At 41.3% G+C, this 23,894-nt stretch overlaps 1 protein-coding gene across 1 annotated transcript in view; it reads right to left on the reverse strand.

Annotated features, from left to right (window-relative positions):
* The window catches only part of st14 (ST14 transmembrane serine protease matriptase), a 91,860-nt gene that overhangs the window by 53,045 nt on the left and 14,921 nt on the right, over positions 1–23,894 (reverse strand). Inside the window, 1 exon segment of the mRNA XM_084336431.1 lies at positions 1,464–1,611. Within this exon segment, the coding sequence (XP_084192557.1) occupies positions 1,464–1,611 (148 nt within the window).

The raw sequence follows: 23,894 nt of genomic DNA on the forward strand, positions 1-23,894 counted from the left end.
CCAACTCTCTTGGGCCGGGCACATCTTTTGAGGTAGTAAACAATCGCCCAGGACCACAAGAGAGCATTTTGTTCTGGTGTCGTGGATTTTTCAAATCCTCCCTTGAACCTTGTTGTTCCAATCAAATCTAATAAAAATCAAATCAAATGTATTTGTATAGCGCAAAATCACAAGGAATTGCCCCCATGGGATTTTTTTTTCACAATAGATCCAGAACAAAATTGTTTCCCCAATGGAGATGAGGAACACCACAAAAAAACACAACACTTGGCGTGAAGGATATAAACCTCAGATGGGCAGTTCAAAGGGGATCCCCCATCAGGATGTCAGTGAGAATAGTGTTGCTATGGGTGATAGATGGATGGAGAATAGAACAAGCGAATAATTGTATGTATGTATATATATACCGTAATTCCTCTAATAGTAACCGGGTCTCAAATACAAGCCGGGTCTCTATTAATGGCCGGGTGCGCTCTTGAGCTAAGCAATTATAAGCCGGCCTCCTAATACAAGCCGGGTTACTAATATACTGAGCTGCATACTGAGCTAGTTACTTGATTTCACTTTGAAAACGTTGAAATGACCAGTGACCACCTGTAATTGCACGGTTTACTATTTCATACAGTACTTAGTTTCAATAAATGAACACAGTACATTTTACTGGGTTCAAACCGACACAAAATGTTGATTTATTCATTATGATCCGTTTGAAAATTTGAAATATAGGCCTCCCTCTTATACAGGCCTCCTCCTAATACAAGCCTGGTACCCGCTACAGTTGAAACAAATACAAGCCTGGGTTACTATTAGAGGAATTACGGTATACATGTAATGAAACACATATACATACATACATGGTAGCAATAGTATCTAAAGTACATAAGAACATTTTAAAAATTTATAAAATGGAGCCAAAAAAAAGCATAGGAATGAGATCAAATTCCTTTAGAAGTGGTTTTATTCACAGTTGTCCTAAACCCCATAGGCCGGCCGGCCTTTAAATCTGACTCCAAATAACTGCTTCTGTCTATGTCTCAATGATAATACAAAAACCCGCTCTCCTTTTTTGTCCCTCTCCTGTACTGTACAGTGAAATTTAAACACTCCTTTCTCTTCCTTCCCTTCTTTCCTCTTTTCCGGAATAGAGACCTGGCTTTTCTCCCAGACAAACGAACATTCCCGTCTATTTCCCCAACACGAGGATGTACTACTGATATATTATAGCGGAGTCACATTTAACACATATTTCGCAAGAACAGGAGGTCACCCCACCCCCCCCCCCCCCTCCCCTCTTCCCTCTAATCCGTATCCAACAACATGTTTAGCTAGATTCCTTATATGAAGAGAGTTGCTAATACACTGGCAACTGGAAGGACCGTATTTATTGCTTCGACTCTATGCTGTAAGGAGCAGATATAGATGTGTTGTTAGCAGAAGGGCAAGTGCACTAAAACTGTACTCACAGACAAACAGCCATATGAGAAAGGCTGCGACCGCTGCCAGAACAAGAAGACCCACGATAACCCCGATCACCACGGCAGTCCTCCGTTTCGACGGCATCTTCTCTTGATTGGTTAAAAAGTCGATCCGTTCGTGTTGCCCATTCCGGCCCTGGTCAGGGAAGAGGGGAAAAGAGAGAAAAAGGGATTATTACGAGTAAAGCAGATTTGCAGCAAGAATATCGTCTTCTTGGGGCTGGCATTTCGAACAGTTGGGAATCCATTTTGAGTTGCAGGAAGGGATCAATTCTGGCAGAGATCAATCATTGCATTTAAGCTGTGACCATCCAAGGCAACACAGATGACAATCACCAGTTTTACCCCAAATGTATGAAAATAACGATGAGGAGTTGAAAAGGGTGCTATACATTCAGCAAATTAGAGTGATTGAGACGTCTGGTGGTTAGCACGTTCAAGACCTTTTAAGTTTGAGAAATCATCGATTTTTTGCTCAAAGACATTTCGACATGGTGCCCGGGAGGAGCGGGAATCGAACCGGGAACCTTCCGACTACCAGACAACTGATCTACCTCCTCAGCCACTGTCGTCCTGAACCCAGGACCTTCTTGTTGTGATTCATAGCTCCACAATTTTTACCAGATTCTGTAGATGCACTGAGCACAGAGACACCATATAGCAAAGTATCATCTCATTCGTTCCCTCAATACTCTGATCCGTGTCACTGTCAACACTTAAAAATAACGACACTGTGAGCGGTTGCCATGGAGAGGCTGCCAAAGGAAACAGACTTGGATACTTCCAAACAGGAAGTAAAACGAACCGGTGCTACATATATATACGCGTATTATTTTCACTTAACATATTGAATAAATAATTTGATATTATTGTTCCACCCTAGGGCTGACCTCGACTAAGGATTTGTATAGTAGACTTTGATTGGCCGATAGTCGACTGACAGTCGACTACTCCCCCAATGCAAAAAGAAATTAAATTTAATTTTTTTATTTTTATCATTCCATTTGGGCTGTGGGGGGTGCTTAATGTCTGAAGGAGTCGACGGAAGGCTTCTTGTCCTCTGCGAAAGCATGCAATTGGTCCACTGATGGATACATCTTGATATTTGTCTAGTCTAGTCGGTGTGTTCATTAGGGTGAAATCCTCTTTCAGTGCCCGTTTTCAGAGAGGCAGTTAGCCTCTCTGGTATGCGCGCCATTAGCTTTAGCCACGCTTCTAGGCCTCTTTGCGTTTGGAAAGAATGATACAAAAAAATTATAATACGGCTCCTTTCGATCGATTATTCGACTATTCAACTAATCGGGGTCAGCCCCATATATTCTTGTGTCTCCTTTATAAATAAGAAGCAAAAATGAGTCGAAAAAAGTTTAATCATTTTATTTCATGGCATCTGTGCAGCCCTATTTATTCACTGTGTCCATGGAGACAATGATAAACGCAGCCATAAAAGGTATGGTTTCCTTACACAGAAAAGACATAGCATGATAGCACTATAGCTTGTTTACTTTTCTGTACATCACATAACTTTTAAATGTTCAGACAAGCTTGATTTCTTGGTTACTATTGTTACTAATGTATATACACCCCAGTGGAGGCTGCTGACCAAATTTTTAGGTGAAGCACAAATTATTATATTATATTATATATTAAATAATATTTTTAAAACATCCCCCACTGTGTGTCAGTGGACACAGATGAAAACATATTAACATTAGGTGACAGCGGACTTGACCAGATGAAAACATATTAGGTGACAGCGCACCTGACCAGATGAAATCATATTAGGTGACAGCGCACCTGACCAGATCAAAACATATTAGGTGACAGCGCACCTGATCAGATCAAAACATTTTAGGTGACAGCGCACCTGACCAGATCAAAACATAATTAGGTGAAGGTGACAAGGAAGCCACATACTCATACCCCCCCGACACTCAACTAACCGCCTCGGACAGTCCTTCATACCAGTGGCCATCAGGCTCCACAACAGTGGGCAGCGACTGCTGCCAGACATCGACCTAGAACTAATAGGAACCCAAGTAGGACAATAACACTACCTTATGCATACTGCACCTTATGTGGATACTGTGAATAATGAATAATGTATATTTCAGTTAGTTAGATAGTAAATTATATTGACCTATTTGTTTACACTGCTTGTGTTGTTTTCACTACCTGTACCCCCCCCCCCCTTCCCCCATGCTGCTATGATGCCTGAATTTCCCCAAGGGGATCAATAAAGGAATATCTTATCTTATCTTAAAAGGAAAGATGAAATTACCTACCTGGGTTCCATCCTATAGAGGCAAATCTTTCCTGTGACAAAATGGGATCCAATGTAATAAAACTAAGTCAACCAACGAACTAGATTCCTGTACCGGATCTCCTCTCTGGTAAACAAGAATACCTTGAAGACTCTAACAGGAGCACTCATTCAAGGGTACTACGACTATGCTTGCACCTCATGGTACCAAAGCACCTCAAAGGCACTAAAAACAAGATTACAAACATCACAAAACAAACTGGTCAGACTACTGCTTGACCTTACTCCTAAAACCCACCTCACCCCTGTCCACTTTGATAACCTAGGATGGCTTAGAGTAGATGACAGAGTACAGCAACTTGCAATGGGCCTGGTCTACAAGATACACGACTACACCACTAAGATACCCATGTGCATGTCGAAATACTTCCCAAAGGTCAGTGAATACCACGACCACAACACCAGAGGGAGTTCCACAAATCATGTTCAACCCAGATAAAATAATAAAAAAAAAAAAAAAGAAAATAGTCATAACTTAGAAATTAGATTGCATAGGTCTATGAATCGATATCGCGATTCTGTTTCGATTAATTGCCCAGCCCTACAGTGTGTACAGTAAGTTAGCTTGGTGATTATCATTGTGATGTAGGCTAAGCTGCCTAGCTACTGTTAGCATACAAGCACTGTAGCCTACTTACGTTTTTTCTGATCCAGATGCATAAATCCACTTCTTCATGTTGCTCAGTTGCTGGTTTATACTTCGGTCCTAATGTTGGTGCAAAGTTTAATTTAGCCTGACTTGTTATAGCTGTACAGCTTACTAACTACTAAACAACAACTTTCTCATAGTCTCAACTTTCACATAGTCAAAATGGGTCCAGCTGCATGTGAGGAGTATAGGTTTAGCTCGGGCCAATCTCAAGTTTCTCAAGTTTCTTTATTATTTGTCATACAGAAGTACAGAATACTTTTATACAAAATGCTTCTTTATGTTACATTTTGTATAAAAGTATTCTGTACTTCTGTATGACAACTAATAAAGAAACTTGAGAAACTTGAGATTGGCCCGAGCTAAACCTATCCTCCTCACATGCAGCTGGACCCATTTTGACTTTGCAATGCAGAAATCTCTGATTGGATTTGCAAGGCTGCCAATCATATTCAACCTCCGTGTATTGGATGTCAAGGGCTGTCAATCAATCAATCCTCCATTCAATGACAAGAGTTTAACTGCACAGACCGTGCTTAGATGAAGTTAATAGCCTATTTTGATTCGCTGTTATTTATTATTTATTTAACAATGGGTCACACCTGTGAAGTTTTCTTCACGAATAATTACTGCAGGCAATACTGCAGTGCAGGCCTGCTCAGAGCTGTACATTTTGGCCATTTTTGAAGAAAAAAAAAATCACTGGCATTTTTTTTACAGAGGAAAACATTTATAATAAAAAAATAATAATAATAATTTAAAAAAAAAATATATATATATATAGTTTTTTTTTTTTATATATAGGTATATGTAAATTAATAATAATTATGAATTATGAGTGAATTTGTGTTTCACGTGTTGTCATAGAGAAACCTCCACTGATACACCCATTTTGGTAAAAGTGTTTTGCTCCGTTTAGGTGTTTAGCAGGCTGTGACGTAGAGGCAGCTCTGCGTAGGAGTGTGGGAAACAGTGTCAGTGTGACCAGTCCTGCGGGAGGGGGGGGGGGGGGGGGGGGTTGACATGGAACACTGATGCTTTGCAATTATGTAACTCACTCCGCAATAGGTCAGGAGGGGAAGACAAAAGCTTTGCTTGTGCTCATAAAAATGTCCAAATACATAATGTATTCATGTATCATATTGCCGAGTGTGATCCATAAAATGTGGCTATAAAACATGTTTGACCTATATAAGAAAGGTTCTCATGTGATTAGGCCTACAAATAATTTCTAAACAAGTCTAAACAAGCTGCTTCCAAACGTTGGGAAAACTAGCCAAACCTGTTTATAGGACCTCAAAGAGCTCCCAAATGTGTAAGCAACACGGTCTCACCAGAAAACAAAATTAAAGAACTAAATCGACCACTGGAAAAAAGCTACATAAAGTACATTATATTATAGAGCCATAAGTAATATATTTACTTATTGTATAAGTAATACAGTATATTTACATTTCAGATCGGCAAAAGTCCAAAACGGACCAACCAAGTGCTCTCACCACTATACTAGACTAAGACACCCAGCACCCTGATGAGGGTTTGGACGAGGCGGTCAGAAAGGTGTGTCTCAGCCTTGAGAGAAAGGCACCTGCCTCTCATGCGAGCGCCCTTAGTTGGTTTCCCAGCAGGGAAACTCAAACGTTTTCTGAAAACATTAAGAGTCACATTTAAATATGTAATGCATGAACTTATTTGTAATACACATTGTACATTTTCATAAATTTGTCAATATATTACTAATTTTCATAAATACGTCAATATAGTACTATATGGCTATAACATAACGTACAATATGTACTTTTTTCCTGTGATCGATAAGTACTTCAAGTATGGGATACTACTCTGGGATACTATATACAGAGAACAATGGGCACTAGGGGTGTAACGATGCATCGATTAATCGAAATGCATCGCTTCTAATGTGACGATTCATTCAACTGCATCGATTTGAAAATGTTAGAATCGATTATAATCAAAATAAAATTATTTTTTTTAATGGTTTTTTTTGTGTGTATTGTTTTTATTGACCTATAGTCCATTCATGCTGAGTGAATCAGTTCACCCAGCCACATTTGTGTACTAAAAATTAATCGAAAATTAATCAAATCGTGGTCAAATGAAGAGATTTCATGATGCATTGAATCGTTGCCTGAATAATCGTAATCGAAATTAATCGTTGTGAGTAGGGATGCTCGATATTGGCTTTTTTACCGATACCGATATAGTCCAACTCTTAATTTCCGATACCGATATCAACCGATACCGATAAGGGTTTCCCCTCCCCCAAAAACTGAATAATTTCAGGTAATTAACATTACATATGTCTTGTTGTGGAATTAACATATTATGCATACTTTTGACTATAAATAAAATCAGAATTTGTTCTTACTTGCTTGCCTGGGTAAATAAAGGTTATAGAAATGTAAAAAAAATTAAAAAAATATTTTTTTTAAACCGGTACCGATATTTTCCAATATCACATTTTAATGCCAATATCGGCCAATAATATCGGAGATCCCTAGTTGTGAGGTTGCATCGTTACACCCTCTTAGATCATGTGTGTGTACGTGTGTTAGGGCTGGGCGATTAATAGATTTTTCCGATTCATTCGAATTAATGATCTAGGATGATTTTGAAAAATTTTAATTGATTTAAAAAAAAATTAAAATTAAAAGACTTTATATATTTTTTTAGATTCACCTTTTATTTTACAAAAAGTGATGTTTGGTGAAAGTTAGATTTGCACTTTATTAATCCCAATAGGGCAATTCATTCTTGTTTGATGATCAAGAGCCACGTTTTATTTGTTTTAAGTGAAGTTTGGTGAAAAAGCTATTATTGCACTATTAATCCCAATAGGGACATTCATCTTTGTTTGATCAAGAGTAACCTTTTATATATATGTATTATTATTTTTATTTTTTTAAGTGAAGATTGGTGAAAGTTAGGTTTGCACTTCAATCCCAATAGGGAAATTCATCTTGGTTTGATAATTTTTTTGTGTCAAATAAAAACAAAGGTTATTTGAATGATTTCCTAGGCGTTTCTAGTTTTCAAGAGAAAGAAATCGATTAAAATCGGAAATCGGATTGAAAAAAAAATTATCTGAGATTTTATTTTTAGGCCATATCGCCCAGCCATAACGTGTGTGTGTGTGTGGGTGTGTGTATGTGTGTTGTTGAAGCCTTCTCCAGTGGGCAGACTGAGAGAAAGATTACAGGGCCAGTTAGTAATCACAGAACAATTGCCTGAATGCCTGTGGCCCCATGGGTAGCGCGACCCGGCACCATTAGGGACGGAGAATCACTCTTGGTATTAAATCAATTTGTCAGACGCGTGCTGCCCCTCAAGATGGGGGCTCAATTACACAAGTCCAGATGATAACTCAGTGCAATTAAGGCCTATTCTTACCCAGCTCAGGCTTCCACACATGCCTCCTAATTGAAATCTCTAGCCGCAATCATGGGCTGCAATGAGGGGACTCATTAGCGATGGGGGGGGGGTCAGACTGCGCTCCGGGTGCCCCTTTCTATCAGTCACCCTGATCACAGTCTAATAAAACCATTTACATGCTCTTCATCATTTCCCTCTCTCTCCCTCTTCTCCACTCATAGGAGGAGAAAATACTCGCCCACTCCATCCATATATTTCTTTTTACATTGTGTGTCGCATTTGTCAAAATACTCTGCTCGGCGTGGTGGCGAGCTATGACTCGACGGGAAGCAAGCGGTGTGAAATGCAATGGGCATTTGATTGATGTTGTGTGCAAACACACACACACGGCATGTGCACACACACAACGACAGTGATAAAGGTGGTGAGCTGTGTCTATAAAGTGCAAGCTAAAACAATTAACACAAGCTGTTAAAAGAAATTCTGTCAGAACCAGTGTGAACCTTGCAAAAGGCATGACATGGTCATAATCACGGCGAGAGCGTACTTCACTCCCCCTGCTTCTCCCCTCACATTCACCACGCACTCCTCTTCATCCTCCCTTCCATCCACCACGCACTCCTCTTCATCCTCCCTTCCTCCCACCACGCACTCCTCTTCATCCTCCCTTCCTTCCACCACGGAAGCCTCACGCCCTTATATGGTCAGCATCCCTTCACCTCCCGTCACTCAACCCAGCTGCACTTCATCCCCTGGTCACACGCTGTCAGGCACTCACTCCTCACAGCTGTATCCCATCCCCTGATGATGAGGACCCTACTTCAACCGGACGACGCTGACCAGAAGTCGTTGTGGTGTTAATATCATTACCTAGGTACGACGCCTCAGTCTGAAGACCTGCTAGGCATCCCCGTGTGATCATCCCTGTACTAACTTCCCTCTCTTGTGCCCAGGACCTCCGTGCCAGCGTGTTCCTGTCTGGACCCCCCTGGAGCTTACCGAGGAGTTCCAGCTCCTTCTCTCAAACACGAAACCGTGTCTCCCGTCTGCAGTGGCACTGGAGTGCGCCTGTCCCCGTTATCCCCCTATTGATACCTGTTGTACATTTCTGGATGTAATTCTTGCCTGCTCGGGAATACCATTAAAACCCCTTGAAACGCTCCATTCTCCTCTCCTGTGTTCAGCGATTGGGCTCTGCTTAAAACCCACTCTCACAATGGTTATGAAAAGAAATGTGTGACCGGGAAGCACACTGGACTACAAATAGGAAAATGTGTTAATGTGTGACCAGGAAACATAAAAACACAAGTATGTTTTTATCGTTTTCTGCAGTAATTCATAGAACGTGAGTTATAGGCATAAACGCAGATAGATTATCAATAGCCGTTTATTCCCGATACACGCTATATTAAAAAATTCAACTGTATATGATACTATACGTTATGCGTCATCATGCGCGGATGAAAGGGGGGGGGGGTCGTTTATAATTCCGTGATCGTCAGTAAATGCTTTATGTAGTATGGGTGATATATTGATCAGATCGGTTTGCAGTGAAAAGAATAAACAATTGGGCTGAAAATAGCGTCAGCGTCCTCTTACCGTGCGTCAATGAGACTGGCGGTGAAAGATCCCAGGTATACGACGTCAATCGCCTAGGCTAGGTCCATTTCCGGTTTGTATGTCGCAATAAACGCCGAAATCATTTTGATTATTAAGTTTATAAAGCGATCGATATGTACTATAGTGTCTGTCGGGAGCCTTGCGACAATATCTGACGGCCGGATGAATTTAATCGACGCACACCAGCCATATCCTGTTTACCAGTGTAACTCGCCCGACCATTCATCAGGCGGCGGTATTGAGCCGTAGTTTTTTTAGCCGTAGGGTCCAGCTGCAGCGCCGGAGGTGTATATATGAATTATGAATGCCATGGCGAAAAAATGAAATATTGATCTCAATATTGCTGTACAGCGTGGTTTGGCAGACAACGCATGGCCGGCAATAACGCTGTACAACGTGATTGGCGGGGAATGTGTTAACAACAAATATAAAGTTTAAGGTCCGTTACCCAAATGGAATGAAATTAACAAATTGTCTATGGCCTAACGTTATGTCAAATTAACGGATCATCTTATCTCATCTTAAATTAACTGCTGGCTGATACTCAGAACGAGGGTGTTCATTAACTTTCAGAATAACATGATGTCGTGTCAATACACAAGGCAGTCAATCTTCTGCTTCAATTCCTGTTTGCCACAGCTTATTCAAGCTCTCTGATTGGTTACACAGTACGTCCATCTACTTGAATTCCCAATACATTGACAGGCTGCAATCCCAGACCACAATAATCAACACAAATAAATCAAAGCTTATCCTGCCACGAGGGGAAGGTACCGTCTGTTGGTTTATTTTTTTATTAGAACCTAACATAAACGTGCCTTTGCCAAAACAACAGCTTTGCGGATGGCAGTGTATCCGTCAATTCCAAAAGTTCATCCTCTGCTAACTTTTTCTGTCCAGACACAAAACGGATACAAATCTGACTGAGACGGACACATCATCGGCCAACAAACGCATTTGCTGGCTCTCCTAGAGCCATATGGAATCCGCATTCACGGAATCGCGGACGGAATCGCGGAATTGAGCAATAAAAATGGAATAAACTATAAAAAAAAATAAAAAAAAAATTTATGTTGTGGGACATGTACAGCACTTTGTTCAACTTTGTCAGTGCTGTAAAGTTTAAACCTTTTTAAATCTTAGACAAACAAAACACTTTGCTTTCATGAAATATTGTAAGCCGTCATTTGAGGCTTTATAAAAGCAGCACAATGAACACAAATCTGTCAGTGCCGAGTCCGACCTCATCTTAAATAACAAACAGCATTGCTTGTTGTAGTTAACAAAGAGAGGCAGAGTTGATTTTGCAAAAATATATATAATTTTTTTATTTATTTTTTAATAATCAAATTTTATTTTCATATTCGAATCCCATGCCCATCGAACGAAGCTTCGAAGTATTTAAGACAGCCCTATTAAATGGACTGTTATATCTTATTAAATTGTGGACATTTATTCATTCCCACTTATTAGACACTATTTCTGATGGTAAAATGAGCGTACAAAGCAAAATACAGAATTCTGAAAAATGTAAACGGAAAAAACGGAATTTGGAAAAAAATTTAATGGAATTTGGAAAAAAATAAAACGGATTTCATATGGCTCTAGGCCAGGGGTGGCCAACCCGCGGCTCGCGAGCCGCATGCGGCTCTTTGCCCGCCAATGTGCGGCTCTTCCATCCATAAAAAAAAAAAAAAAAAAAAAAAAAAAAAAAAAAAATTAAATTTTTTTTTTTTTTTTTACTTTTTTTTTTTTTTTATGTCACTCATTCCATAAGGACGTAGAATAAACATTTACAATTTTTTTTTAAATGGTCCATTTGCATGTTCTTGGTATCTGAATCTACATGTAGGGACATTATATGGATCAGTGTCAGAAATAGTGTGTCTGTTACTAGGCTTGAGTAAATTGTAATGAACCAAAGGAGAATATCAATTCTATTTAAAAAAAAAATTATCTTTGACTGTAAATAACACCATGCTAAAATTGACCAGACCTGAAAAATCTAAGCAAATGAATAAAGGGAAGATGATTAAACAGAAGGTTTTGTAGATACAGTACTGAATTCTGCCATCTTTTTTATAATGTAAATTTCTCCACCATTCTTCATCATATTGCAACACCGTTTTTTGCAAGACGTTCACAGAAAGGTAGAGAAACTAACTGCGTTCTGTTTTATGGCAATAACGTTCAGGTTTGTGGGAGATAATCCCAAAAAATAAGAGAAATTAAAAAGTAAATCCAGAAGTCAGATGATTGACAGGGGCTGGTGTGAGCTGGGTAGGGTAGTTTTTCGAAATTTGAAAGCCCTGAGTCTCTTCCTTCAAAAGACTACACTCACTTTTGGCTGTGCCACTTCCTCCTGTCAATATGCGCCGGTTTCCGACTCAATGCCCTGAGATTTCTATAATCTTATATTTCACTAATAACAGTTAAAATAATTGGTAAACAAACATAATGCTGAAAATATACACTTTTACTGTATATCTCGGGCTTAAGAGGTTAACCCTGTGAGGCCCAAATTAAAAAGAAATTAGCAACTTCAGAGGCCAGAGGGTGGGACATATAAACACATTTACTATCAAATAGCATTGTGAGGCTGAACAACAGGACCAATTGACTATACATGTGCTTAAAGGGGAACTATCTTATAAATGGCTTTTTTCAGTGTTTACCATTGTTTCTTAGCTATGTGGACTTATATTAATAGGATATATGTCTCTAATTCTCATATTGGCGAATTCTTCCAATTCTCCTCTCACAATATTCACCCTCACTGAACTGAGTCATCTGAAAATGTGCATATCTGTGATGTCAGAGATTTCTCAGCTGCATAATAATGTGGCAGTTGATGTGGCAGTTGGCACCAGGCCACACAGTGGTTGGAGCCCAGCCTCAAAACGGCTTAAGATCTTGAGGTAGAAAAATGCGGTTTTTAGTACTTGATTAGAAATACAAAACAATGCATTTTTTTTGAAAAAAACCTAGGTGTTCCATAGACTCACAGGAATTGTGTAAAAGTGCCCAAATAGTGAAAGAAATAGTAAAATAGTTCCCCTTTAACATTTTTTAAATAAACATTATTTTTTTAAATGGCTAAAAGTGATTTTGTAATTTTGCAACCGTGGGTCTCACAGGGTACTTTTAACCCTGTGAGGCCCAAATAAAAAAGACATTAGCAACTTCAGAGGCCAGAGGGTGAGACCTATAAACACATGAAGGGTGTCGTGACTGAAAAAAAAGGTTGAGAAACGCTAGTATATGGTGTGGCTCTTTGTGGTACCACAGTCATTTTTTTGTGGCTCTTAGTCTCTGACTGGTTGGCCACCCCTGCTCTAGGCTCTCCCTTGTCATTTGCCACATGACGACACACAAGTAAAGGTCATCTCAAGTTCAGAGAGACATTCTATTGGAGACAAACCAAAAACCCAACCACACAGACAGTGGTGCTGGACAAACATTCTTAATTTAGGCGTTTATTATATATATGCGAAGCAGAATATTATGACAGACAAGCTGTTGCTATTTTCAAATACCATAGGATACCTTATTACCATTTTACAATAGGAAGCATGTTAGAAAGCATAGGAAGTATGTTGAAGCATAGGAAGCATAGGAAGTAGGGATGTCCCGATCCGATCACGTGATCTGGGGCCGATCACATGATTTTCAGAAGATCAGGATCAAAAAAAAATCCTGGGGGTAAATTTAATTTTTTTTTTTTTCTTTTTTTTTTATTCAACAAACATGACCATGTTCACGTCTTAAGCTCATACTAAGGCCTTAGTTTTGCACGACAGTGACGTATGCCGAAAATAGCAGACCTCACAATGCGTCGCTCCCGCAACACCACAAAATGTCAGAAGTTTGGAAGCATTTTAAAATTGAAACCGAAGCCAGTCCAATAGCCAATGTTTGCAAGGCGGACGTTCCGCATGGAGGAAAGAACAGAGCTGCGTTCAACACGACCAATCTAATACGTCACGTTATGTGACTAGAGCGACCAAAGGAATGGGGGACTCGGCGGCTGGTGCTTTGCCAAACAGCTGTATTGATTGCAATGCCTCGCTTCAATGAAGAACGTTCCCCTGGATAACGTCAACATTCGCTTTGTGAGGATTATTATCTGCGTTTCAGACCAAAATGGAGCAAATCCAGTGTTTCCCCTGAAAAAAAATTCAGCAGCGGTGCTGTGCCTCTAGGGAGGTCCGGGGGCATGGCCCCCTGGATTATTATAATTTTTTAACATTTTAAAGTTCATTGCTCGCCAATGACTTGTTCTGACCGGCCCGCCAAAGATTACATGATAATAAAAAAAGATTAAAAAATTAAATTTTTTTTTTTTTTTTTTTTTTTTACTTTTTTTTCTTTTCATGTCAACGTTCACACGCACAATTGAGCCAAAAGTCACTCAATTAATGACAGATTTCATTGATAAATTGAGGGAAAACTTTGCAAGTCGATTTGATGAATTTGACATGTCCAGAGAATTGATGCATTTTGTGAGCAACCCATTTGCCAATGTAGCTGCTATTTCCACAAAAGGACAAGAGTTCCTTGCATCACTTCACATTGATGAAGGTCTCCTGCAACTTGAAATAATTGACATGCAAGCATCATCTGCTCTGAAGCAGGCACTTGAGAATGAATCCACCACAACATTTTGGATAAAGTGTATTCATGTCAACACATTCCCCAAAATAAAAACGCTGGCAATATCTGTGCTAACAATGTTTGGCTCAACATACACCTGTGAATCCAGTTTCTCTCACATGAATGCCATTAAAACAAGCAACCGTGCCTCCTTGACAAATGAGCATTTGCATCACTGTTTGTGGGTAGCCCTCACTTCCTATGAACCCTCTTTCTCTGCCATTGCCCAGTCAAAGAAGTGCAATCTCTCTCATTAGATGTGTGTATGTAGGCTAGGCCTGTCTGCCCCCCACCCCCCCCCCCCTGATGTTTGAGAGTTAAGAGTGGACAATAAGTGCTAATAAGATGCTGTGATTTGCTGTTGTTGCACAGACATGAAGCACTTTTTCATAAGCTCAGCTGCACTATAAATGTGTTTTTTTGTTCAAGTGTTGATGTTAGAATGTTCAGATGCACATCATGCACTTGTTTGTTTTTTATTTAATTTTTATATTGAAATGTTGAAGAGGAGATGTTGCAGTTGTTGCACAGTCATAAATGAAGCACTTTTTGCAGGAGATGTTGCAGATGTGGCACATAAATGAAGCACTTTTTTGAAAAGTATACTACTTTTGCAATGTAGTTAAATAAAAGTTGTGAAAATGTGGTTGCGTGTTGTGTCAAGTGTCCATATATTCATAGCACGGGGAGGCGCCGTGGCAGTCCGGCCCCTGGCCCCTTGGGTTTCTGACAATGTGGCCCCCTGAACAATTTAGTTGAATAGCCCTGGTCTAGTTCATAGCAGCAGCGGTCCTAATTCAGCAGCGGCGCAGCTGAATTAGGAAACACTGAAATCATTACGTAAGTCGAACACTGTGAATGTATACTAATGTGTAAACAGATTGAAACTTTGAATATTTCTCGTATGAAGCACATTCTAAGGGGCTCAGGGTGAATGTAATGTGAGCCGCCGCGCTCGACTGGGGCTATTGAGGCAACAGAGGTGCTTGTCTCGCTTCGCCAGTTTCTGACAAAAATGTGTCAAATTGGTTACTAATGTGAAAGATCGGATCGGGAAAGATCGGTAACGGCAGATACTCAAAATCACATGATGGGGAGCTAACGTTAGTAGCTTTGTTGTTGTGAGCACTCGTCAAAATCAATGGAGGACAATAGGCGCTTGCCGATTGGTGCTAAGAACAGCAGGGCGGGTGCAAGCGGTGTGACGTAATTGGCAGAATCGACTGTCAATCAAAATTATTCCGTTGCCGTCTGAATGATGAATGAATGAAAACTTTATTAACAGATTGCAGAATGGGTACAATACAGTACAGCTCAATACAACAACAGTGGACTGGAGGATGAAGACCAGAAAAAGACTTTCGCTTTTTTACATAAGGTTCCACCATTTTCAATTAATCAAAACATTTAGAGACATACAAATATACTGACAAGAACAAGTTACAGGTTGAAAAAACCCTCAGCTCGGAACTAGACAAAATCTGCATATGGCTCGCTGATAACAAACTATCATTACACATGGGCAAAACAGAGTCCATTCTCTTCGGTTCAAATAACAAACTCAGCAAGACCGACGGCTTCTCAGTTACAGTGGGTGTAACGGCAGCATGCCGGTGCCGTTTCCTGGTGTAGACGGGGAGTGAATCCATACGCGCTCAACGTCCAAAGAAATAGTTTTCCACACATTAAGCTCCGTTATCAGACACCGATGTGGTGACCCGATTTAATTAGAATAAGTAGGTTACATGGGAGGGTTGATCACAGTGATCCTAAACGTCATATAACCTGGTCTAATTGCTCAAAGTGTAATCTAAACAGTTTCCGAAAGCGTCCTGAAGCGCTGAAGCGGTAAGAAATCATATGCTTTCCCCATCGGCTACCGCCCAACAGCTGATTCCTATCACCTATTTAATGATCTCTGCCGCGCCGTGCCCGACCACCCGACAGGTGCAGGTGATCCACTCACAGCGCCACAGAGTCCACCCAACAGGCTACACAGAATCATAACATTCCCCTCAATCATTACATTCCCATAAATTGTAACCTTCTATTGATAAAAATAATGATAATGATAATAATAATACTAATAATAATAATAATAATAATAAATAACAAAAAACACTCATTCGGCCTTTACACCGGCCCCTAATTGTGCCTACACAATTACAAAATATGGTCGGGCGAGTGTTCATTACAGCTGGCAATCCTCCTTTGACTCCAGTAGTAGGCCCTTCTTATCCGGAAAGGTTTCCAGGATCCGTCCAAGCGGCCAGGAATTCCTGGGCGCTGTGTCGTCCACTATGACCACCAAGTCACCAGGGGCGAAGTTCTCTTTCTATTTATGTTATCAGCTGTGCCGTGGCAGATTCACCTGTCACGTGAATCACCACAATACAACTGAGAACATTCCACGTCACAAAATAAAAAATCTTCAAGTTGATCCACAATCCACTTCACTCCAGAGTTTGCCATGGTGGTGCATTGGAATGACGATGTGAATCAAACACCACTCATGTTCTTTCCACTTTCTTTCTTTCTTTTGTGATACACCCTGTGATGGGGTATGTACCAGACACAGCCATCTTTCCTTGGTTCTTGAAGAGGTACCTTCTCTGTGGTCTTAGATATTCCATCCTCTTTCCTCTTCGATCTTACAGTCTTCTCTCTGCTCTTAGATCTTCCTGTTTTCTTTTGCAGGCTCATGGCTCGTTGTGTTGCCACCTGTCTGTACTCTGCATGGTACCCTTCATCCTTCCTCTTCTTTTGCAGGTGCATGGCTCGTGTCGCCACCTGTCTGTTGCGTGTCATCACATCTCCTTTCCGAAAGGAGAGTGGCAAGTTATACTGACCATCTTTTAAGTTTATCGAACTGTTGGTGATGGCTTTGGGTCTTCTTGTCACATCCACCACGTTGACGTTCAGTGGACCATATCTTCTTGTCACATCCACCGCGTTGACGTTCAGTGGACCATAGACCGCCCATCCCAAGAGTGACCTTACAGCATATGGTCCGTCATCCTGGCTGTTCACTATCTGCCGAGGCTCCATGGCTCTTGGAGTATTGACTCCAATCAGAAGCTCCACATCTGAGTCAATGTAAGTGATGTGAACATCCTTCAGGTAGGGCCATTTCTTCAGTTCCTCTTGAGTAAGGATGTTTTCTTTTGACACTGGGATTGCTGGTTGAGTGTATAGCGTAGGCAGTGCAATAAATGTGTCATCATTGATGTTGCCTACCTCCAGGCCTGAGATCTCATATGCTGGGACATGTTTCTCTTGTGCCATTGTCTTAAGGAGAATTGATGTTTTCCGGCCCTTAGCGTTCAGCTTCCTCATGAGGCTCTCTGTGCAAAAGGATGCCGAGCTGCCATGGTCCAAGAAGGCATATGTCGTTACATACCCACTTCCGTCAGCCTGTTTCACCTTTACTGGCACGATGGGTAAAGCACAGTCCTTACCGGCCCCATTATGTTCACCAAGCCTCACCAGAGCACTACCCACAGTCTTCTTGGTCAGGGGTGGTGTCCTCTCCTGTTGAGGTGATTTCCATTCCATTGACCCAACTGTTCCTTTTTGCTCATCCGGTCCTTCTTGGTCATTTGTCTCTATGTGTAGCAGAGTCAGGTGTTCTTTCTGACAATGCTGACAACTCATCCGCTGGCTACAGTGCCTACTGAGATGTCCCTTGGTGAGACAACCAAAACAAAGTCCTTTCACCTTTAAGAACTCTATTTTGTCTAGATGTTTCTGAGCTCTTATCCTCCTGCAGGCTTCAAGTGAGTGATCGCCTGCACAGTACAAGCAAGGAGTTCTAAAAGCCACAGAGCCATCTGCCTTGCATCCTACATTACCGACGGTTGACGGTATGTTTGTGACTGGTGTCACTGTCGTGACGAAGCTGCTTCTCTCTTTAACCGGTGCAGCCGCTGTTCCTGCTCTTGTTTGCCATACAGAGGCTGCAGTCTTGAGGTACCTTGGGGCAGCTCCGTCAGGACTGTAATCCTGAATATTGCCCCACAATGGGTCGGAGGCGATTTTGGCTTGTTTCTCCAGATAAGCCACAAGATCCTTGAATTTGGCTCTTTGCCCAGTGCGCTCCTGGATGTCGTAGGCTGTTGACCCCCACCTTTCTCTGATCCTAAAGGGTATCTTGGATAAGATCAGTCGTAGGTTAGATGGATTGTCCAGCTCATCCATATAGTGGAGCTCCTGCATTGCATTACTGCATCCCCTCAGGTAGAGGGCGTAGGCGCGCAAAGCCTGACTATCCTCCGGTTTGATGCTGGACCAGTCCAAGGCCTTCTTTATATAAGCATTAGTTATCCTTATTTCATCACCGAAATTCTCTTTAAGTAGTCTTTTGGCTTCCACATATCCATCCTGTGGATGCATATGTAGGCAGCTCCTCACAAGATCTTTAGGTTGCCCTGTGGTGTATTGTTCTAAAAAGTAGAGTCTATCTTGCTCGCTGGTGGTTCTATTTTCTATGCCATACTCGAAGGCTCGCATGAATGACCTAAAGTTCATAGGATCTCCGTTAAACATGGGAATCTCCCTGGTTGGGAGTAGCGCCAGATTCTGCTGTGAGACAAGTATATCTGCAATGTCGTTCTGCCTTGCCATGACATTTGATAGAACCTGGTCTGTTTGGGTTTGACCCTGTTGTCCTGCAGTAGCTCCAGATGGTTGTAGCTGAAGCTGCACAGGGTTCTGATGCTGATATGGAGCATGTGGTTGTTGCCCAGGTTGTGGCTGAGGTAGCACATATGGTGGTGGTCGATACTGTACAGGTGGTAGTGGCTGTATATATGGCTGTTTGGGTCTCACTACTTGTGGAGGCCTCTGTTGTTGTTGTTGTTGTTGTTGTTGCTGTTGTTGTTGTTGCTGCTGTTGATGCTGTTGTGGTTGTTGCTGTTGCTGCTGATGTTGTTGTTGTGGTTGCTGCTGTTGTTGCTGCTGTTGTTGTTGTTGCTGATGTTGTTGTTGTTGTTGTTGTTGTTGTGGTTGCTGTTGTTGCTGCTGCTGTTGTTGATGATGTTGTTGTTGTGGCTGCTGTTGTTGTTGTGGCTGCTGTTGTTGTTGTTGTTGTTGTGGTTGCTGCTGTTGTTGTTGCTGTTGTTGTTGCTGATGTTGTTGTTGTTGTGGTTGCTGCTGTTGTTGCTGCTGCTGTTGCTGCTGTTGTTGTTGTTGCTGATGTTGTTGTTGTTGTTGTTGTGGTTGCTGTTGTTGCTGCTGCTGTTGTTGATGCTGTTGTTGTTGTTGCTGATGTTGTTGTTGTTGTTGCTGCTGTTGCTGCTGTCGTTGTGGTGTGTGCGCCCATGCATACTGGTCCAAGAGCTGTCTTTGCACAGGGGTTTTTGGAACAGCATTTATGGATGCATATTCTACCGTGGATTGCAATATCGGTAGTCCTTCTGAGGTGTCTAGAGCATGTGCTTGGTCAACATAATCATTCATACCATCTCTAGGTTGCATCTTGTACACATATCCGTCCTCTTGAGAGGGTGGCTGGTTAATTTGTGATGGATACCTCGTGGTTCTAGATGAGTTGGTTTGTGATAATGTCTCATACTCATCCAGTATCTTGAATTTGGCCGCTGATACAGCCATGTCTGTGTCAAAGTCGAGTTTATCCTTCTCAGCCTTTAATTTAGCCTTGGCTTTAGCCTCCTGCAGACTTAATTCAGCTTGTACTTCAGCTTCCTTTAGGCTAGCTTTAGCCCCCTGCAGTCTTAATTCAGCTTGTACTTCAGCTTCCTTTAGGCTAGCTTTAGCCCCCTGCAGTCTTAATTCAGCTTGTACTTCAGCTTCCTTTAGGCTAGCTTTAGCCTTTTTTAGATTTGTTTCAGCCTCTAATTCAGCCTCCTTTAGGCTTATGGCTTGTCTGGCTGAAAGTGCAGCGGCCTTTGCCAGAATGGTGGCCCTCTCGTTTTCAGCCCTTCGACGGGCGGCAGATAACCTGGATTTTTGGCTTTTACTTGATGATTTTGATGATTTGGATGATCTTGATGGGGCCCTGGAAACGCTATCCTCTGGGCCTATTGTAGCCTGAAGGTCCCTTTCCAGCTCATCTTGAGTCTCTACTGGAGACTCTTGGATCCCAGACCCAGTTGGACTTTGGGCTGGAGTTTGCCTTTCCTTATTCCCTTCCATCAACCATTTTTCCATCACATTAATAAATGCATTGAATTCATCTATTCTTGGTTTATACCGTTGTGTTTCATCCTCATCGCTTTCCTGTAAATACGGCTGTACAGACTCAATTGCTGACTTAAAAGCACTGAGTGTCTTATTGAACAATGCCATGTCCGTTCTTACTCCTTGTTCATCATTTGATTTCATCATCAGAATAATCTCATTTTTCTTGCGGGTGCATGCTGCAAGCCTGGCTTTACGTGATGCCATTAGTTGTTTCATTTCAATATCCGCTTGTGTCAAATCCATGTTCTCTGTTTCAATATCTGACATCTTGTCTATATTTATCGACCAGTTCTTAAAACAGCTTTATAATTTGGCTTATATTCCACGGCGCCGTTTGCGCGCGCCTCGTACGCAGTAGTGTCTGTCTATTCCATTCATACACTCTACTCACGCACGTTCCGTTTGTTGTCCTCGAGCCGGGAGGAAGGATCCTCCCCTCTTGGTGGTGATGCTTTCGTTGATCGATCCTGTAGCTGATCACAGGCAGCGATGTCCTCGGGCTGTGATCATTCACTGTGCTGATGTGGATCGATTCATTCCTGCTGATCGCTGATCTTTGATTGTCTCTCACAACAATGCTGGCCCCTTGTTGTCAGTCCTCTTGCGAGTCCTCCTCTGGTGTTGTGCTTATTGACGCGCGCCTCTGCCTTGGGTCGCGTCAATATCTGCGCGAGTCCTCTTTCACTTTATTGAAGCCCCTGTGACTTCAATAAAAGCTGGATTTCTTACTTAATGTAACGGCAGCATGCCGGCGCCGTTTCCTGGTGTAGACGGGGAGTGAATCCATACGCGCTCAACGTCCAAAGAAATAGTTTTCCACACATTAAGCTCCGTTATCAGACACCGATGTGGTGACCCGATTTAATTAGAATAAGTAGGTTACATGGGAGGGTTGATCACAGTGATCCTAAACGTCATATATACTGGTCTAATTGCTCAAAGTGTAATCTAAACAGTTTCCGAAAGCGTCCTGAAGCGCTGAAGCGGTAAGAAATCATATGCTTTCCCCATCGGCTACCGCCCAACAGCTGATTCCTATCACCTATTTAATGATCTCTGCCGCGCCGTGCCCGACCACCCGACAGGTGCAGGTGATCCACTCACAGCGCCACAGAGTCCACCCAACAGGCTACACAGAATCATAACATTCCCCTCAATCATTACATTCCCATAAATTGTAACCTTCTATTGATAAAAATAATGATAATGATAATAATAATACTAATAATAATAATAATAATAATAATAAATAACAAAAAACACTCATTCGGCCTTTACAGTGGGTGACAATATTGTCACAAGGAAAGATGAAATTACCTACCTGGGTTCCATCCTAGAGGCTAATCTCTCCTGTGACAAAATGGCATCCAATGTAATAAAAAAAGTCAACCAACGAACTCGATTCTTGTACCGGATCTCCTCTCTGGTAAACAAGAATACCCTGAAGACTCTGGCAGAAGCACTCATTCAAGGGTACTACGACTATGCTTGCACCTCATGGTACCAAAGCACCTCAAAGGCGCTAAAAACAAAATTACAAACGTCTCAAAACAAACTGGTCAGACTACTGCTTGACCTTACTCCTAGAACCCACCTCACCCCTGCCCACTTTGACAACCTAGGATGGCTTAGAGTAGACGACAGAGTACAGCAACGTGCAATGGGCCTGGTCTACAAGATACACTACACGACCAAGGTATCCATGTACATGTCAAAATACTTCCCAAAGGTCAGTGAATACCACGATCACAACACCAGAGGGAGCTCCACAAATCATGTTAAACCCAGATTCGGCTCAAACAAGGGACTAAACACGTTTCGCAATTATGCCACATCAATGTGGAACGCCCTACCTAAAGCTGTAAAGGAATGTGAATCACTACCCACTTTCAAAACCACTCTCAAGGGACACGGGAGACTGCAATTCGAAACTGGCCCCTGTAAATGTCCTAACCCAACCCCCTCCAATGTACAGTAATTTACCTAGTATGGTTGTCAATATTCCAATGTACAATTTTGCTTGTTTGTACAGTGTTTCTCTCCCCCCCCCCCCCCCCCCATGTACAGTGTTGCTTGTTTATACAGTGTTTCCCCCCCCCCCCCAACCACCTCCAATGTAAATTACCCAGTATGGTTGTCAATATCCCAATGTACCAAACCCCCCCCCCCCACACAACCCCACCCAACCTCCTCCAATGTACAGTTTCTACATCAAATGTATATACTCCCTTTTCTTGACTCTTTTTGTATCACAAACAGTACTGTATTTGCAAATCTGGTATGTCATAAATGTATAGATGTAGCAGTACTGTCTATCTGTATGTCATGTATGTCATATATGTCCTGATTAATTGAAAATGGGGGACCCTGATGTAAACAAGACGAAAGCCTTTCTCTGGTCTGCATCCCCTTAACAATTGTGTGTATTGAGCTGTACTGTATTGTACCCATTCTGCAATCTGTTAATAAAGTTTTCAATCAATCAATCAATCATACAGTAGTTTCATAAAAATGCTAAAATGCTATTTATTGATTGATTGATTGATTGATTGATTGATTGATTGATTGATTAAAAACTTTATTAACATATTGCAGAATGGGTACAGTACAGCTCAATACATACAATTGTTAAGGTGATGCAGACCAGAGAAAGACTTTCGTCTTGTTTACATCAGGGTCCCCCATTTTCAATTCATCATATTTCATATCTAAATCATATAATATCTCATAGCTAACTATATGCAATATATAATCTAATAATCCAATAATCTAAATCTAATATATAATATAAAAATGCTAAATGCATGGGTATTTTATTTTGTCTTTAATGTTAGCTTGCAAACTCAAATACCGTCTTGGTAAGCCTCATAATGAATTGTTTGGGGGAAAAAAGAAAAACATTGTGATGTGTATCGTGTATCGCCGAAAGGTCAGAAAATATTGTGATATCATATTTAGGCCATATCGCCCCGCCCTACGTGGGCCCTGTGTGTGTGTGTTGATCAGGCCTAACAAAAATAATGGTTGGTTTCAGGTTGCCGACCGACCCTGCCGATTTAGGTGCGACCCAATATATTTTATGAGTTTTAAAAAAAAATTATATATTAAAAAAAAAAAAATCAGTTTTTTTTTTTTTTTTTTTTTTTTTTTTTTAGAATAAAGTTTCATAGAAATCTTAGTCAAACATTTAGTATTATGGATATTAAACATGCTGGCAGAGTACATGCATCCATGTTGTTGTGAACATTTTAACCCTTTCACTGCCACACGACAGCCGGTTAACCCTTTCACTGTGACAATACAGAAGGTTAGCCCTTTACTATCACACAACCGACGGCGATGCTCCATCATTAGCATCATTAGCTCCGCGGATGCGGAGCTAATGATGCTAATGATGGAGCATCGCCGTCGGTTGTGTGATAGTAAAGGGCTAACCTTCTGTCGTGTGGCAGTGAAAGGGTTAATTAAATAAAGAAATTCCCTATCCATAGTCGCCGTGGGAAAGAATAAAAAAAAAAATAAAATAAAATAAATTCCCTACCTACCCATGGCCAAACTGACAACCAACCTGAAACCAACT

Source organism: Notolepis coatsorum, assembly GCF_963971535.1.
Source record: "Notolepis coatsorum genome assembly, chromosome: 19".
NCBI lineage: Eukaryota > Metazoa > Chordata > Actinopteri > Aulopiformes > Paralepididae > Notolepis > Notolepis coatsorum.